General features: G+C 37.7%; 1 protein-coding gene across 1 annotated transcript in view; it reads left to right on the top strand.

Annotated features, from left to right (window-relative positions):
* The window catches only part of ARFGEF2 (ADP ribosylation factor guanine nucleotide exchange factor 2), a 471,542-nt gene that overhangs the window by 440,667 nt on the left and 12,055 nt on the right, over nt 1–18,820 (top strand). The window contains exon 36 of the mRNA XM_053716931.1: nt 13,802–13,940. Within this exon, the coding sequence (XP_053572906.1) occupies nt 13,802–13,940 (139 nt within the window). The remainder of the gene's footprint in view (nt 1–13,801; nt 13,941–18,820) is intronic.

The following is an 18,820-nucleotide window of genomic DNA, read 5'->3' as shown; positions in this document are numbered from 1 at the left end:
TCAGGTAAGCATAAATTCTGTTTTTTTTGGGTGGGGTTTTAAAAACATATTCTGCTGTGTAGGATCCCTCCTTTGTCCCAACCTCCCTGATCCCCCCCCCCCCCCAATCAGCTCTCTAACCCTCCCCCTCTAACTTAATGTGCGCCATCTTGGGTACTGGCAGCTGTCTGCCAGTACCCAGTTTGCCATAAAATGTTGTATTTTTTTTATTTTTACATACTTCTTTCATGTAATTAGCAAGAGTCCATGAGCTAGTGACGTATGGGATATACATTCCTACCAGGAGGGGCAAAGTTTCCCAAACCTCAAAATGCCTATAAATACACCCCTCACCACACCCACAAATCAGTTTTACAAACTTTGCCTCCTATGGAGGTGGTGAAGTAAGTTTGTGCTAGATTCTACGTTGATATGCGCTCTGCAGCAGGTTGGAGCCCGGTTTTCCTCTCAGCGTGCAGTGAATGTCAGAGGGATGTGAGGAGAGTATTGCCTATTTGAATTCAATGATCTCCTTCTACGGGGTCTATTTCATAGGTTCTCTGTTATCTGTCGTAGAGATTCATCTCTTACCTCCCTTTTCAGATCGACGATATACTCTTATATATATATATATACCATTACCTCTGCTGATTTTCGTTTCAGTACTGGTTTGGCTTTCTACAACATGTAGATGAGTGTCCTGGGGTAAGTAAGTTTTATTTTCTGTGACACTCTAAGCTATGGTTGGGCACTTTTTTATAAAGTTCTAAATATATGTATTCAAACATTTATTTGCCTTGACTCAGGATGTTCAACATTCCTTATTTCAGACAGTCAGTTTCATATTTGGGATAATGCATATGAATCAATCAATTTTTTCTTACCTTCAAATTTGACTTTTCCCTGTGGGCTGTTAGGCTCGCGGGGGCTGAAAATGCTTAATTTTATTGCGTCATTCTTGGCGTGGACCTTTTTGGGGCAAAAATTTTTTCTGTTTCCGGCGTCATACGTGTCGCCGGAAGTTGCGTCATTTTTTGACGTTCTTTTGCGCCAAAAGTGTTGGCGTTCCTAATGTGGCGTCATTTAGGCGCCAAATAATGTGGGCGTCTTTTTTGGCGCTAAAAAAATATGGGCGTCACTATTGTCTCCACATTATTTAAGTCTCATTTTTTATTGCTTCTGGTTGCTAGAAGCTTGTTCACTGGCATTTTTTCCCATTCCTGAAACTGTCATTTAAGGAATTTGATCAATTTTGCTTTATATGTTGTTTTTTCTATTACATATTGCAAGATGTCCCACGTTGAAACTGAGTCAGAAGATACTTCTGGAAAATCGCTGCCTGGTGCTGGAACTACCAAAGCTAAGTGTATCTGCTGTAAACTTATGGTATCTGTTCCTCCAGCTGTTGTTTGTACTGATTGTCATGACAAACTTGTTAATGCAGATAATATTTCCTTTAGTACTGTTACATTACCTGTTGCTGTTCCGTCAACATCTAATACTCAGAGTGTCCCTGTTAACATAAGAGATTTTGTTTCTAAATCCATTAAGAAGGCTATGTCTGTTATTCCTCCTTCTAGTAAACGTAAAAAGTCTTTTAAAACTTCTCATTTTTCAGATGAATTTTTAAATGAACATCATCATTCTGATTCTGATAATGGTTCTTCTGGTTCAGAGGATTCTGTCTCAGAGGTTGATGCTGATAAATCTTCATATTCATTTAAAATGGATATCCTGTGCCATCTGACAGATTAGAGTTTTGGGACAAAATCCCTAAGGTTGATGGGGCTGTCTCTACTCTTGCTAAGCGTAGCGGATGTTGCTGCAGCTTCAACTTTTTGGTTAGAAGCTTTAGCGCAACAAGTAACAGATCATAATTCTCATAGCATTATTATTCTTCTTCAACATGCTAATAATTTTATTTGTGATGCCATCTTTGATATCATTAGAGTTGATGTCAGGTATATGTCTCTAGCTATTTTAGCTAGAAGAGCTTTATGGCTTAAAACTTGGAATGCTGATATGTCTTCTAAGTCTACTCTGCTTTCCCTTTCTTTCCAGGGTAATAAATTATTTGGTTCTCAGTTGGATTCTATTATCTCAACTGTTACTGGAGGGAAAGGAACGTTTTTACCACAGGACAAAAAATCTAAGGGTAAATTTAGGTCTAATAATCGTTTTTCGTTCCTTTCGTCACAACAAGGAACAAAAGCCTGATCCTTCATCCTCAGGAGCGGTATCAGTTTGAAAACCTTCTCCAGTCTGGAATAAATCCAAGCCTTTTAGAAAATCAAAGCCAGCTCCTAAGTCCACATGAAGGTGCGGCCCTCATTCCAGCTCAGCTGGTAGGGGGCAGATTACGTTTTTTCTAAGAAATTTGGATCAATTCCGTTCACAATCTTTGGATTCAGAACATTGTTTCAGAAGGGTACAGAATTGGCTTCAAGATAAGGCCTCCTGCAAAGAGATTTTTTCTTTCCCGTGTCCCAGTAAACCCAGCGAAGGCTCAAGCATTTCTGAAATGTGTTTCAGATCTAGAGTTGGCTGGAGTAATTATGCCAGTTCCAGTTCTGGAACAGGGACTGGGGTTTTATTCAAATCTCTTCATTGTACCAAAGAAGGAGAATTCCTTCAGACCAGTTCTGGATCTAAATATATTGAATCGTTATGTAAGGATACCAACGCTCAAAATGGTAACTGTAAGGACTATCCTGCCTTTTGTTCAGCAAGGGCATTATATGTCTACAATAGATTTACAGGATGCATATCTGCATATTCCGATTCATCCAGATCACTATCAGTTTCTGAGATTCTCTTTCCTAGACCAGCATTACCAGTTTGTGGCTCTGCCGTTTGGCCTAGCAACAGCTCCAAGAATTTTTACAAAGGTTCTCGGTGCCCTTCTGTCTGTAATCAGAGAACAGGGTATTGTGGTATTTCCTTATTTGGACGATATCTTGGTACTTGCTCAGTCTTCACATTTAGCAGAATCTCATACGAATCGACTTGTGTTGTTTCTTCAAGATCATGGTTGGAGGATCAATTTACCAAAAAGTTCATTGATTCCTCAGACAAGGGTAACCTTTTTAGGTTTCCAGATAGATTCAGTGTCCATTACTCTATCTTTGACAGACAAGAGACGTCTAAAATTGATCTCAGCTTGTCGAAACCTTCAGTCACAATCATTCCCTTCGGTAGCCTTATGCATGGAAATTCTAGGTCTTATGACTGCTGCATCGGACGCGATCCCCTTTGCTCGTTTTCACATGCGACCTCTTCAGCTCTGTATGCTGAACCAGTGGTGCAGGGATTACACAAAGATATCTCAATTAATATCTTTAAAACCGATTGTATGACACTCTCTGACGTGGTGGACAGATCACCATCGTTTAGTTCAGGGGGCTTCTTTTGTTCTTCCGACCTGGACTGTAATTTCAACAGATGCAAGTCTTTCAGGTTGGGGAGCTGTGTGGGGGTCTCTGACAGCACAAGGGGTTTGGGAATCTCAGGAGGTGAGATTACCGATCAATATTTTGGAACTCCGTGCAATTTTCAGAGCTCTTCAGTCTTGGCCTCTTCTAAAGAGAGAATCGTTCATTTGTTTTCAGACAGACAATGTCACAACTGTGGCATACATCAATCATCAAGGAGGGACTCAAAGTCCTCTGGCTATGAAAGAAGTATCTCGAATTCTGGTATGGGCGAAATCCAGCTCCTGTCTAGTTTCTGCGGTTCATATCCTAGGTATAGACAATTGGGAAGCGGATTATCTAAGTCGCCAAACGTTACATCCGGGCGAATGGTCTCTTCACCCAGAGGTATTTCTTCAGTTTGTTCAAATGTGAGGACTTCCAGAAATAGATCTGATGGCCTCTCATCTAAACAAGAAACTTCCCAGGTATCTGTCCAGATCCAGGGATCCTCAAGCGGAAGCAGTGGATGCATTGTCACTTCCTTGGAAGTATCATCCTGCCTATATCTTTCCGCCTCTAGTTCTTCTTCCAAGAGTAATCTCCAAGATTCTGAAGGAATGCTTGTTTGTTCTGCTGGTAGCTCCAGCATGGCCTCACAGGTTTTGGTATGCGGATCTTGTCCGGATGGCCTCTTGCCAACGATGGACTCTTCCGTTAAGACCAGACCTTCTGTCGCAAGGTCCTTTTTTCCATCAGGATCTCAAATCCTTAAATTTAAAGGTATGGAGATTGAACGCTTGATTCTTAGTCAAAGAGGTTTCTCTGACTCTGTGATTAATACTATGTTACAGGCTCGTAAATCTGTATCTAGGGAGATATATTATAGAGTCTGGAAGACTTATATTTCTTGGTGTCTTTCTCATCATTTTTCCTGGCATTCTTTTAGAATTCCGAGAATTTTACAGTTTCTTCAGGATGGTTTGGATAAAGGTTTGTCTGCAAGTTCCTTGAAAGGACAAATCTCTGCTCTTTCTGTTCTTTTTCACAGAAAGATTGCTAATCTTCCTGATATTCATTGTTTTGTACAAGCTTTGGTTCGTATAAAACCTGTCATTAAGTCAATTTCTCCTCCCTGGAGTTTGAATTTGGTTCTGGGGGCTCTTCAAGCTCCTCCGTTTGAACCTATGCATTCATTGGACATTAAATTACTTTCTTGGAAAGTTTTGTTCCTTTTGGCCATCTCTTCTGCCAGAAGAGTTTCTGAATTATCTGCTCTTTCTTGTGAGTCTCCTTTTCTGATTTTTCACCAGGATAAGGCGGTGTTGCGAACTTCTTTTAAATTTTTACCTAAGGTTGTGAATTCCAACAACATTAGTAGAGAAATTGTGGTTCCTTCATTATGTCCTAATCCTAAGAATTCTAAGGAGAAATCATTGCATTCTTTGGATGTAGTTAGAGCTTTGAAATATTATGTTGAAGCTACTAAGAATTTCCGAAAGACTTCTAGTCTATTTGTTATCTTTTCCGGTTCTAGGAAAGGTCAGAAGGCCTCTGCCATTTCTTTGGCATCTTGGTTGAAATCTTTAATTCATCTTGCTTATGTCGAGTCGGGTAAAACTCCGCCTCAAAGAATTACAGCTCATTCTACTAGGTCAGTTTCTACTTCCTGGGCGTTTAGGAATGAAGCTTCGGTTGATCAGATTTGCAAAGCAGCAACTTGGTCTTCTTTGCATACTTTTACTAAATTCTACCATTTTGATGTGTTTTCTTCTTCTGAAGCTGTTTTTGGTAGAAAAGTACTTCAGGCAGCTGTTTCAGTTTGAATCTTATGCTTATAATTTCAGTTTTTTTCATTATAAAATTTAAACTTTATTTTGGGTGTGGATTATTTTTCAGCAGGAATTGGCTGTCTTTATTTTATCCCTCCCTCTCTAGTGACTCTTGCGTGGAAAGATCCACATCTTGGGTAGTCATTATCCCATACGTCACTAGCTCATGGACTCTTGCTAATTACATGAAAGAAAACATAATTTATGTAAGAACTTACCTGATAAATTCATTTCTTTCATATTAGCAAGAGTCCATGAGGCCCGCCCTTTTTTGTGGTGGTTATGATTTTTTTGTATAAAGCACAATTATTCCAATTCCTTATTTTTTATGCTTTCGCACTTTTTTCTTCTCACCCCACTTCTTGGCTATTCGTTAAACTGATTTGTGGGTGTGGTGAGGGGTGTATTTATAGGCATTTTGAGGTTTGGGAAACTTTGCCCCTCCTGGTAGGAATGTATATCCCATACGTCACTAGCTCATGGACTCATGCTAATATGAAAGAAATTAATTTATCAGGTAAGTTCTTACATAAATTATGTTTTTTCTGTAGTGTAGCTGCCCCTTCTCAATAACCAACCCCCCACCACCTCCCAGATCCCTTAGATAAAAATGCCCTCCCTCCTCTCTCCCACTTTATCGTACAACAATTGTGCCATAGTGTAGCATTTGTGCCATAGTGTAGCATTTGTGCCATGATTGCACAAGCTGTATGTAAATAATTTCAGTGAGAAACCAAAAGTTTGTAAAAAATAATAATAATTTGATCGCATTTGGCGGTGAAATGGTGGAACCAAATATACCAAAATGGGCCTATATCAATACCTTGGGTTGTCTACTTAAAAATCAATATATATATATAGTTTTGACAGGTAAATAAAAAAAAATAAAGGCTCTATTTCTGTTTAAATGGAGTGTATTGCATCAGCAAATACATAATTTGTGTTATACAAGACACTGCTGACTCTCTGATAAATTGTTGTTTTCTTTCATGTAATTAGCAAGAGTCCATGAGCTAGTGACGTATGGGATATACATTCCTACCAGGAGGGGCAAAGTTTCCCAAACCTCAAAATGCCTATAAATACACCCCTCACCACACCCACAATTCAGTTTTACAAACTTTGCCTCCGATGGAGGTGGTGAAGTAAGTTTGTGCTAGATTCTACGTTGATATGCGCTCCGCAGCAAGTTGGAGCCCGGTTTTCCTCTAAGCATGCAGTGAATGTCAGAGGGATGTGAGGAGAGTATTGCCTATTTGAATACAGTGATCTCCTTCTACGGGGTCTATTTCATAGGTTCTCTTATCGGTCGTAGAGATTCATCTCTTACCTCCCTTTTCAGATCGACGATATACTCTTATATATACCATTACCTCTGCTGATTCTCGTTTCAGTACTGGTTTGGCTTTCTACAAACATGTAGATGAGTGTCCTGGGGTAAGTAAATCTTATTTTCTGTGACACTCTAAGCTATGGTTGGGCACTTTGTTTATAAAGTTCTAAATATATGTATTCAAACATTTATTTGCCTTGACTCAGAATGTTCAACTTTCCTTATTTTCAGACAGTCAGTTTCATATTTGGGATAATGCATTTGATTTAATCATTTTTTCTTACCTTCAAAAATTTGACTTTTTTCCCTGTGGGCTGTTAGGCTCGCGGGGGCTGAAAATGCTTCATTTTATTGCGTCATTCTTGGCGCAGACTTTTTTGGCGCAAAAATTATTTTCCGTTTCCGGCGTCATACGTGTCGCCGGAAGTTGCGTCATTTTTTTGACGTTATTTTGCGCCAAAAATGTCGGCGTTCCGGATGTGGCGTCGTTTTGGCGCCAAAAAGCATTTAGGCGCCAAATAATGTGGGCGTCTTATTGGCGCTAAAAAATATGGGCGTCCCTTTTGTCTCCACATTATTTAAGTCTCATTTTTCATTGCTTCTGGTTGCTAGAAGCTTGTTTTTTGGCATTTTTTCCCATTCCTGAAACTGTCATTTAAGGAATTTGATCAATTTTGCTTTATATGTTGTTGTTTTTTCTCTTACATATTGCAAGATGTCTCACGTTGCATCTGAGTCAGAAGATACTACAGGAAAATCGCTGTCTAGTGCTGGATCTACCAAAGCTAAGTGTATCTGCTGTAAACTTTTGGTAGCTATTCCTCCAGCTGTTGTTTGTATTGATTGTCATGACAAACTTGTTAAAGCAGATAATATTTCCTTTAGTAAAGTACCATTGCCTGTTGCAGTTCTTTCAACATCTAAGGTGCAGAATGTTCCTGATAACATAAGAGATTTTGTTTCTGAATCCATAAAGAAGGCTATGTCTGTTATTTCTCCTTCTAGTAAACGTAAAAAATCTTTTAAAACTTCTCTCCCTACAGATGAATTTTTAAATGAACATTATCATTCTGATTCTGATAACTCTTCTGGTTCAGAGGATTCTGTCTCAGAGATTGATGCTGATAAATCTTCATATTTTTTTTTAAAATGGAATTTATTCGTTCTTTACTTAAAGAAGTTCTAATTGCTTTAGAAATAGAGGATTCTGGTCCTCTTGATACTAATTCTAAACGTTTGGATAAGGTATTTAAATCTCCTGTGGTTATTCCAGAAGTTTTTCCTGTTCCTAATGCTATTTCTGCAGTAATTTCCAAAGAATGGGATAAATTGGGTAATTCATTTACTCCCTCTAAACGTTTTAAGCAATTATATTCTGTGCCGTCTGACAGATTAGAATTTTGGGACAAAATCCCTAAAGTTGATGGGGCTATTTCTACCCTTGCTAAACGTACTACTATTCCTACGTCAGATGGTACTTCGTTTAAGGATCCTTTAGATAGGAAAATTGAGTCCTTTCTAAGAAAAGCTTATCTGTGTTCAGGTAATCTTCTTAGACCTGCTATATCTTTGGCTGATGTTGCTGCAGCTTCAACTTTTTGGTTGGAAACCTTAGCGCAACAAGTAACACATCATGGTTCTCATGATATTATTATTCTTCTTCAGCATGCTAATAATTTTATCTGTGATGCCATCTTTGATATTATCAGAGTTGATGTCAGGTTTATGTCTCTAGCTATTTTAGCTAGAAGAGCTTTATGGCTTAAGACTTGGAATGCTGATATGGCTTCTAAATCAACTCTACTTTCCATTTCTTTCCAGGGTAACAAATTATTTGGTTCTCAGTTGGATTCTATTATTTCAACTGTTACTGGTGGGAAAGGAACTTTTTTACCACAGGATAAAAAATCTAAGGGTAAAAACAGAGCTAATAATCGTTTTCGTTCCTTTCGTTTCAACAAAGAACAAAAACCTGATCCTTCATCCTCAGGAGCAGTTTCAGTTTGGAAACCATCTCCAATCTGGAATAAATCCAAGCCAGCCAGAAAGGCAAAGCCTGCTTCTAAGTCCACATGAAGGTGCGGCCCTCATTCCAGCTCAGATGGTAGGGGGCAGGTTACGTTTTTTCAAAGAAATTTGGATCAATTCTGTTCACAATCTTTGGATTCAGAACATTGTTTCAGAAGGGTACAGAATTGGTTTCAAGATGAGACCTCCTGCAAAGAGATTTTTTCTTTCCCGTGTCCCAGTAAATCCAGTAAAAGCTCAAGCATTTCTGAATTGTGTTTCAGATCTAGAGTTGACTGGAGTAATTATGCCAGTTCCAGTTCAGGAACAGGGGATGGGGTTTTATTCAAATCTCTTCATTGTACCAAAGAAGGAGAATTCCTTCAGACCAGTTCTGGATCTAAAAATATTGAATCTTTATGTAAGGATACCAACGTTCAAGATGGTAACTGTAAGGACTATTTTGCCTTTTGTTCAGCAAGGGAATTATATGTCCACAATAGATTTACAGGATGCATATCTGCATATTCCGATTCATCCGGATCATTATCGGTTCCTGAGATTCTCTTTTCTGGACAAGCATTACCAGTTTGTGGCTCTGCCGTTTGGCCTTGCTACAGCTCCAAGAATTTTTACAAAGGTTCTCGGTGCCCTTCTGTCTGTAATCAGAGAACAGGGTATTGTGGTATTTCCTTATTTGGACGATATCTTGGTACTTGCTCAGTCTTTACATTTAGCAGAATTTCATACGAATCGACTTGTGTTGTTTCTTCAAGATCATGGTTGGAGGATCAATTTACCAAAAAGTTCATTGATTCCTCAGACAAGGGTAACCTTTCTGGGTTTCCAAATAGATTCAGTGTCCATGACTCTGTCTTTAACAGACAAGAGGCGTCTAAAACTGATGGCAGCTTGTCGAAACCTTCAGTTACAATCATTCCCTTCGGTAGCCTTATGCATGGAAATTCTAGGTCTTATGACTGCTGTATCGGACGCGATCCCCTTTGCTCGTTTTCACATGCGACCTCTTCAGCTTTGTATGCTGAATCAATGGTGCAAGGATTACACAAAGATATCTCAATTAATATCTTTAAAACCGATTGTTCGACACTCTCTAACGTGGTGGACAGATCACCATCGTTTAATTCAGGGGGCTTCTTTTGTGCTTCCGACCTGGACTGTAATTTCAACAGATGCAAGTCTCACAGGTTGGGGAGCTGTGTGGGGATCTCTGACGGCACAAGGAGTTTGGGAATCTCAGGAGGTGAGATTACCGATCAATATTTTGGAACTCCGTGCAATTTTCAGAGCTCTTCAGTTTTGGCCTCTTCTGAAGAGAGAATCGTTCATTTGTTTTCAGACAGACAATGTCACAACTGTGGCATACATCAATCATCAAGGAGGAACTCACAGTCCTCTGGCTATGAAAGAAGTATCTCGAATTTTGGTTTGGGCGGAATCCAGCTCCTGTCTAATCTCTGCGGTTCATATCCCAGGTGTAGACAATTGGTAAGCGGATTATCTCAGTCGCCAAACGTTGCATCCGGGCGAATGGTCTCTTCACCCAGAGGTATTTCTTCAGATCGTTCAAATGTGGGAACTTCCAGAAATAGATTTGATGGCGTCCCATCTAAACAAGAAACTTCCCAGGTATCTGTCCAGATCCCGGGATCCTCAGGCGGAGGCAGTGGATGCATTATCACTTCCTTGGAAGTATCATCCTGCCTATATCTTTCCGCCCCTAGTTCTTCTTCCAAGAGTAATCTCCAAGATTCTGAAGGAATGCTCGTTTGTTCTGCTGGTAGCTCCGGCATGGCCTCACAGGTTTTGGTATGCGGATCTTGTCCGGATGGCCTCTTGCCAACCGTGGACTCTTCCGTTAAGACCAGACCTTCTGTCACAAGGTCCTTTTTTCCATCAGGATCTGAAATCCTTAAATTTAAAGGTATGGAGATTGAACGCTTGATTCTTAGTCAAAGAGGTTTCTCTGACGCTGTGATTAATACTATTTTACAGGCTCGTAAATCTGTATCTAGAGAGATATATTATAGAGTCTGGAAGACTTATATTTCTTGGTGTATTTCTCATCATTTTTCTTGGCATTCTTTCAGAATTCCGAGAATTTTACAGTTTCTTCAGGATGGTTTAGATAAAGGTTTGTCCGCAAGTTCCTTGAAAGGACAAATCTCTGCTCTTTCTGTTCTTTTTCACAGAAAGATTGCTATTCTTCCTGATATTCATTGTTTTGTACAAGCTTTGGTTCGTATAAAACCTGTCATTAAGTCAATTTCTCCTCCTTGGAGTTTGAATTTGGTTCTGGGGGCTCTTCAAGCTCCTCCGTTTGAACCTATGCATTCATTGGACATTAAATTACTTTCTTGGAAAGTTTTGTTCCTTTTGGCCATCTCTTCTGCCAGAAGAGTTTCTGAATTATCTGCTCTTTCTTGTGAGTCTCCTTTTCTGATTTTTCATCAGGATAAGGCGGTGTTGCGAACTTCTTTTGAATTTTTACCTAAAGTTGTGAATTCCAACAACATTAGTAGAGAAATTGTGGTTCCTTCATTATGTCCTAATCCTAAGAATTCTAAGGAGAAATCGTTGCATTCTTTGGATGTTGTTAGAGCTTTGAAATATTATGTTGAAGCTACTAAATCTTTCAGAAAGACTTCTAGTCTATTTGTTATCTTTTCCGGTTCTAGAAAAGGCCAGAAAGCTTCTGCCATTTCTTTGGCATCTTGGTTGAAATCTTTAATTCATCTTGCCTATGTTGAGTCGGGTAAAACTCCGCCTCAGAGAATTACAGCTCATTCTACTAGGTCAGTTTCTACTTCCTGGGCGTTTAGGAATGAAGCTTCGGTTGATCAGATTTGCAAAGCAGCAACTTGGTCCTCTTTGCATACTTTTACTAAATTCTACCATTTTGATGTATTTTCTTCTTCTGAAGCAGTTTTTGGTAGAAAAGTACTTCAGGCAGCGGTTTCAGTTTGAATCTTCTGCTTATGTTTTTCGTTAAACTTTATTTTGGGTGTGGATTATTTTCAGCAGGAATTGGCTGTCTTTATTTTATCCCTCCCTCTCTAGTGACTTTTGTGTGGAAAGATCCACATCTTGGGTAATCATTATCCCATACGTCACTAGCTCATGGACTCTTGCTAATTACATGAAAGAAAACATAATTTATGTAAGAACTTACCTGATAAATTCATTTCTTTCATATTAGCAAGAGTCCATGAGGCCCGCCCTTTTTTTGTGGTGGTTATGATTTTGTATAAAGCACAATTATTCCAATTCCTTATTTTATATGCTTTCGCACTTTTTTATCACCCCACTTCTTGGCTATTCGTTAAACTGAATTGTGGGTGTGGTGAGGGGTGTATTTATAGGCATTTTGAGGTTTGGGAAACTTTGCCCCTCCTGGTAGGAATGTATATCCCATACGTCACTAGCTCATGGACTCTTGCTAATATGAAAGAAATGAATTTATCAGGTAAGTTCTTACATAAATTATGTTTTTTTTAATACTGGTGCACAGGACACGCACAGCATATGTGCATATGCCATTGAAAATTGTTTTAAACTTTTAATAGAATAATTTTTTACTAATGGAAGTATATTACAATTAATGTTGCTATTTAATATTTAAATGCGCCCATGCACATCTCAAATATGACGTTTTCTGTCCCTTTAACAACAGATCTTTTTATTTTATTTTTTTTGGGGGGGGATGTAGGGGATTCAGGAGCACAGTGTTTAATATTATTATTTCATTTTATAAAGGAAGTTTTGAAACTAATATCGTCTTACTTTTTTCTTTAAATTAAGCTTTTTGTAAGAAACTATCTATATATAAAATATTACATTACGTTATAAAGAATCTAGGGGATATGATGTTAAAGTGATGGTAAATTCTGTCACACCTGACACAAGCTTTAGGTTATGTACTTAATGAGACCCCTCTACTCCTAGCCCAAACTATCCCCAGGTACTGCCCTACTTGTAGAGCCCATATTCGTGACTTGATATTAAGCCCTCTAATAGCTCCATTCACATTGTTAAATTGGCATTTAGATAGCTCCGCCCCTCATTCCCCTCCTTTTCTAACACGAGCGGCTCTCGCCCGCTGAACTCTTTTTCTCCCTTCTTGACCACCTTGGTCTGAGAGTGATTACACAAATACTGTCCCACACTTACCTCAATCCTACTAGAATAAATAACCTTATAAACTCTTTAATCGGTAAGGTATGGGCCACATCGCTTATATATAAAATAGAAAACTGGGGTTCCATTATTTGATGCACACACATATATTCCATTACTGACATCCTTGTCTTACATGGGTAACTATAGCAATCTCATATACCACCTATTTGTTGTAAATACCTGCCCTTTCATAAGGGAGTTTTGAATACGGGACATAGATATATTTCCTATGACTATTGTACACGTTTCCCTCCAAAGGCATATAGAATTCATTCCAAGACCTGCTACTTCTTTGGTTTATGATTATGTTTATGTAATAAGGATGTATCTTTTAAACTTATGATATCTTTGTTATCTGATGACTATGTTATGTAACTTTTCTTATAACCTCAATAAAAAATCTAAATTAAAAAATAAATAAAAAAGTGATGGTAAATTCTAGCATTCCAGAAATTTTAGGATTTACTGTCACTAAAAATACACGACGCCCTACATTCATCATGTTTAAAAATATAACTGTTGGATAGTAACCTTTATTTCACTGCAGCTTTAGCACTAACCTAAGCGCCTCCACCCACGGCGCCGCACAGCTCAGTTTTTTTTAATGAGGAAACATTTCCACCACTTAGTCAGTATACATGCTTGCCCTTTGGCTGGCTTTTTCAACTTCACAATGGATCCATTTTGAATATCTCACCGTCACGTGGCACTTTCGATCATCGTGGCCATAGTGTGAATTGTATAAAGACACTGAGCAGGAAGGTCCTTAAAACAAGTAAAATTATTTCAAATACATTCACAAACCCAGGATGGTTAGCATTTTTTCTTAATGGGTATATTAATGTACCCACCCTTTTAATTAATTTGAAATCTTGTGAACATTTGCACAATGCAGTCAGTAGATAATTACATTTTTAAAGTATGTTTGTATAAATATTCTTGACATGCTTATTAAAAAATGTGTTGGATCTCTATTATGTGGGTGTTTTTTATTCAATGTTTAAAACTAACCAAACTTATGTTGTATTCTGGATATTTAGGATTTAAAGGGAAATCAAAGCCCAATTTGTTAAAGCAAGAAACAAGTAGTCTTGCCTGCTGTTTGAGAATTCTTTTCCGAATGAACACAGATGAAACCCGCAGAGATTCCTGGGATGAAATACAACAAAGGCTTTTAAAGTAAGTAACTTAAACACAACCAGCAGCTACATTCTTTTTACTTACATTATTTGCTAACTATTATTAGAGAAACTGGGCAGTTTTTTTCCTGACATAAAAATTGAGAGGCATGGGACCAAGCAAAAGGCTTTAAGCATCTATGGATAGGGGATTTATGGTTTAAGTAGAAAAATATGTCAAATTGAGTAAAACTGCAGATTAATTAAGATGGCAAGAACCCAAAGATAAAATAAAAAAAGCTAATTCCACTTTTTAAGTTCTCACTGTAAAGTAAATGTTTATCAATTCTTTTTAAATTCTTTTGCTTTAAAAAATGCATACTTTAGTAAAAAAAAATAAAGATTCCCTATTGCCCAACTGCTCACTGAGTTAGCAATTTGCTGCTTTTTTTTCCCATTGTCTCCCCATGATTACTACATATAAGTACAACCCCTGCATTCAGCAGCAATAGTTTTTCGTTCAAAATGTTTTGTTGGTAAACACCTAATTTAAACTGTACATTTTCTCATAAGTGGGCAATTAAATTCTGGAATTCCTCAATATTTTTTTTTTTAAAAAGTATTTAAAGAGATGGTAAACTATGCTGACATCAAACTAGCGATCGTATGTAAAATTTAAAAATAATGTGACTTTGATTCATGAAAAGCAGTTAATCGATCATTATTTTAAAATTTTTAACATTAAAATGCCGACATTTTATATACCTTCCTCCTCCTGTACAACAGCCACCATTAATTTATTCGTGTCACGTTTTTTTTTATACCAATGAAAGTCCAGGCCAGTCGGCGACACTCCTCTAAGCAAACACGCCCTTCGTTACGTATGCGCTAAATGTTGGATCACTGTCTGACAGAGCTATGTCGTGCAATTGTGCTCATGTGTGTATCGGCAAAATATAACATATGAGAGAGAACAAATTTTAAAAAACAATTGCTGGTAATGTCTAGGATGTAGAAACTCACAACAAAAAATTAGAATCTCCGTTTTTATTCTGTCTCAAAAGACACTGCGCTTAGAATGATCACAATGTATATAATACATTATATGCAATGTATTGCATACATATTGAAATGCATGCGCAGAGCGAACCACGAAGATCTAGATGCCAATACAATGACGTAGAGCGGGGTGGTCCAGCTCTCTCTCCGGAATGAAGAAAATAACAGGAAGTAATGCCAGGGGCGGAGCAAAGAGCAATAACTCTCTGTAAGTGAAATCAAAATTTATTAATAAAGGAGAAAGAGAATTTAGAAAAAAACATAGCGACTTAGGTTGAACATACTTGATAATTAAGATTTTATTGATCAATCTGTGTAAATTTACCATCACTTTAAGTGAAATTACAAAGTCTTGTCATGATGAATCTTGTTTATAATTTAAAGAGAGAGTGCAAAAATTATGGGCGAGATTACGAGTGGCGTGCTAACAGTTGCGCACAAGCAAAAAAGGGGTTTATCGCATCTGCACACATCAGGTTGATGGCTCGTATTTAAAGTTGAAAGTAAACGTGATTGCTTGACTGCAATTGAGGTTTACGTGTGTCGGGATAGCTCTGGTTTAACTGCTTTGATACAAAAAAGTGTCACAAAACACATACTACAGTACAAAGTACACTTACATTCATAATAACACTGTCTTATAACACTTATTTTTTTTATTTTTTTTAAATTTCTTTTTATTGAAGAAACATAACACAGCGGTACATACTTGGCAAGTAAGGTACAAGTAATATCTCAGGTCTAAGCATCATAATAATACAGTAAAGAATAATCTTAATAGCCAAACTTCTCTGTTCTTCATTTTAAATTTTTGAAAATTGTTGTGTCATCAAAGACGTCTAGGTCCATTAATAGGACCTGTTTCTCATAGTTACGCAGATGACACCCAGCAAATACATAAATGGCGTCAGTTAACGTTGTGTAAGGTAAACTAAAGAAAACTTGGGTTACTTCCTCGCAAAGTTTAGGCATCATATTAAGCACAGTAGGATACTATTAATAAGCTTTTTTCAGTAGAAGATACTCTGGTAGAACTATCAATCATATGCATACGCCCACAAACAAAGGGCGCCTAGTCAAATAAAATAGACATCCTAAATGTGTAAATAGTGAGGAACATAAGTGTAGATACTATAACTTTTCTTGGTAGTAAAGGCCTGAAGAGCTTATCAGCATGTATACAGAGGAAGGCTTTGGCTAGGGCTCTTCAGACTGGGCAAAGACTACAAAACTCTGCCGATAAGATAATGCGTAGGATACATATTTATCCATTACCACATAGAAGGGGGAGCGGGGGAGTGGAGAGAAGACTTGTATTATATTTACTCTCGACCACCAACCTTTGTAATGGATAAGTAAACATTCTGATGAAGTCAAACTGTAAACACACTTATATAGTTATTCTAAACTTATCAGAGTCCATGTAGCTATTAGTACCTGTAGTGGTGGACATTCCAGGGATGTTTGAAAGTTATGTTATATTCAATATATTCTGACTGCATTTAAAAGATAGAATACCAATGTAGTAGTTAAACATAGTTTTTAACTAGATATAGGGGTACTAGCCAAGTCATCATCCCAGATATGTGCAATGAGAGATGACTCAAATTATTAATGCATCGCCAAAGGCATTATCCCCTGCTATTAAAACATCTCTTCACAACACAAAGTAGCACTTTAGTCAATAAGAATGGATGTTTGCCTTGGCAAGTAAATGAGAATAGCAGTCTATACATGAGGAGGTAAAATTTATTTTTAAAAAAGCTTCTAAGGGATCTGGGAGGTGGTGGGGGATTGGTCTTTAGGGGGGAAGCTACACTACAGAAAAAATAAAAAAAATAAAAGCATTTTTTTAGTAAACCCAAGATGGCTACCAATAAGGTAGAGGGGGAGGGTTAGAGAGCTAGTTGGAGGCTAAGGAGGGATCCTAAATATGCTAAAAAAAAATATTTTCTTTAAAAAAAAAATACCTTTTATTTTAGTACTGGCAGACTTTCTGCCAGTACTTAAGATGGCGGGGACAATTGTGGGTTGGGGGAGGGAAGAGAGCTGTTTGGGAGGGATCAGGGGGTGTGATGTGTCAGGTGGGAGACTGATCTCTACATTAAAGCTAAAATTAACCCTGCAAGCTCCTTACAAGCTATCTAATTAACCCCTTCACTGCTAGACATAATACACGTGTGATGCGCAGCGGTATTTAGCTGCCTTCTAATTACCAAAAAGCAACGCCAAAGCCATTTATGTCTGCTATTCTGAACAAAGGTGATCCCAGAGAAGCATTTACAACCATTTATGCCATAATTGCACAAGTTGTTTGCAAATAATTTCATTGAGAAACCTAAAGTTTGTGAAAAAGTGAACTTTTTTTTTTTTATTTGATCTCATTTGGCGGTGAAATGGTGGCATGAAATATACCAAAATGGGCCTAGATCAATACTTTGGGATGTCTTCTAAAAAAAAATATATATATACATGTCAGGGATTCCTGAAAGATATCAGAGTCTCAATGTAACTAGCGCTAATTTTGAAAAAAAGTGGTTTGGAAATAGCAAAGTGCTACTTGTACTTATTGCCCTATAACTTGCAAAAAAAGCAAAGAACATGTAAACATTGGGTATTTCTAAACTCAGGACAAAATTTAGAAACTATTTAGCATGGGTGTTTTTTGGTGGTTGTAGATGTGTAACAGATTTTGGGGGTCAAAGTTAGAAAAAGTGGGGTTTTTCATTTTTTTCCTCATATTTTATAAAAAAAATTATAATAAATTATAAGATATGATGAAAATAATGGTATCTTTAGAAAGTCCATTTAATGGCGAAAAAAACTGTATATAATATGTGTGGGTACAGTAAATGAGCAAGAGGAAAATTACAGCTAAACACAAACACCGCAGAAATGTAAAAATAGCCCTAGTCCTTAAGGGAAAGAAATTGAAAAATGGCTTTGTCCTTAAGGGGTTAAGTAGATAAAAACATGTAAAATCATATTTATGCAATATTTATATTTATTGAAGGGTTATACTATGGGGCATATGTATCAAGCTCCGAATGGAGCTTGATGCCCCGTGTTTCTGGCGAGCCTGCAGGCTTGCCAGAAACAGCAGTTATAAAGCACCGGTCACAAAGACCGCTTCTCCATAACCTGTCCGCCTGCTCTGAGCAGGTGGACAGACATCACCGGAAATCAACCCGATCGAGTACGATCGGGTTGATTGACACCCCCCTGCTGGCGGCCTATTGGCCGCAAGTCTGCAGGGAGCTGCTGGTGCAATGCTGAATACGGCGAGCGTATTGCTCGCAGTATTCAGCGAAGTCTGGCGGACCTGATCCGCACTGTCGGATCAGGTCCGCCAGACTTTGATAACTTGGGGCCTGTGTATGTACTGCAAATATTTGATATTCCAATGTTCTGTACATAGCAGAACTGTATATATCTATACCTGTATATCATTTTATATATTTATACAGTGTATGTGTGTGTATATATATATATATATATATATATATTCCCCAATTTACAGACATCCAACTTAAGTACAACTCGTACTTACAAACGGAGAAAATAAAGCTTTACCGCCAATCCTTCTTTTCAGGATAACCCAAAATACTCAAAATAAAATTTTCACAAGGACAGAAAGTGATGTGAAATTTTCTGAACAGGGACACAGATAGCAAAACAATCGTTTCCCTATGCTATGCAAAACTAAATAAATGTTTGGCTAAAGTTTCACCTAAAAAAAAGTGCCTGTTACAACTTACATAAAATTTCAATTTAAAGTGTCAGTAAACCTAAAAAATAATGTTATATAATTCTGCACATAGTGCAAAATTATATAACATTATATTAGTGCTATCGTTATAAAACTTAAAGGGACAGTAAACC

Source organism: Bombina bombina, chromosome 1 (genome assembly GCF_027579735.1).
Source record: "Bombina bombina isolate aBomBom1 chromosome 1, aBomBom1.pri, whole genome shotgun sequence".
Taxonomy (NCBI): domain Eukaryota; kingdom Metazoa; phylum Chordata; class Amphibia; order Anura; family Bombinatoridae; genus Bombina; species Bombina bombina.
Note: the sequence above shows the minus strand (reverse complement) of the source record. Positions and strands in the feature narration are given on the sequence as shown.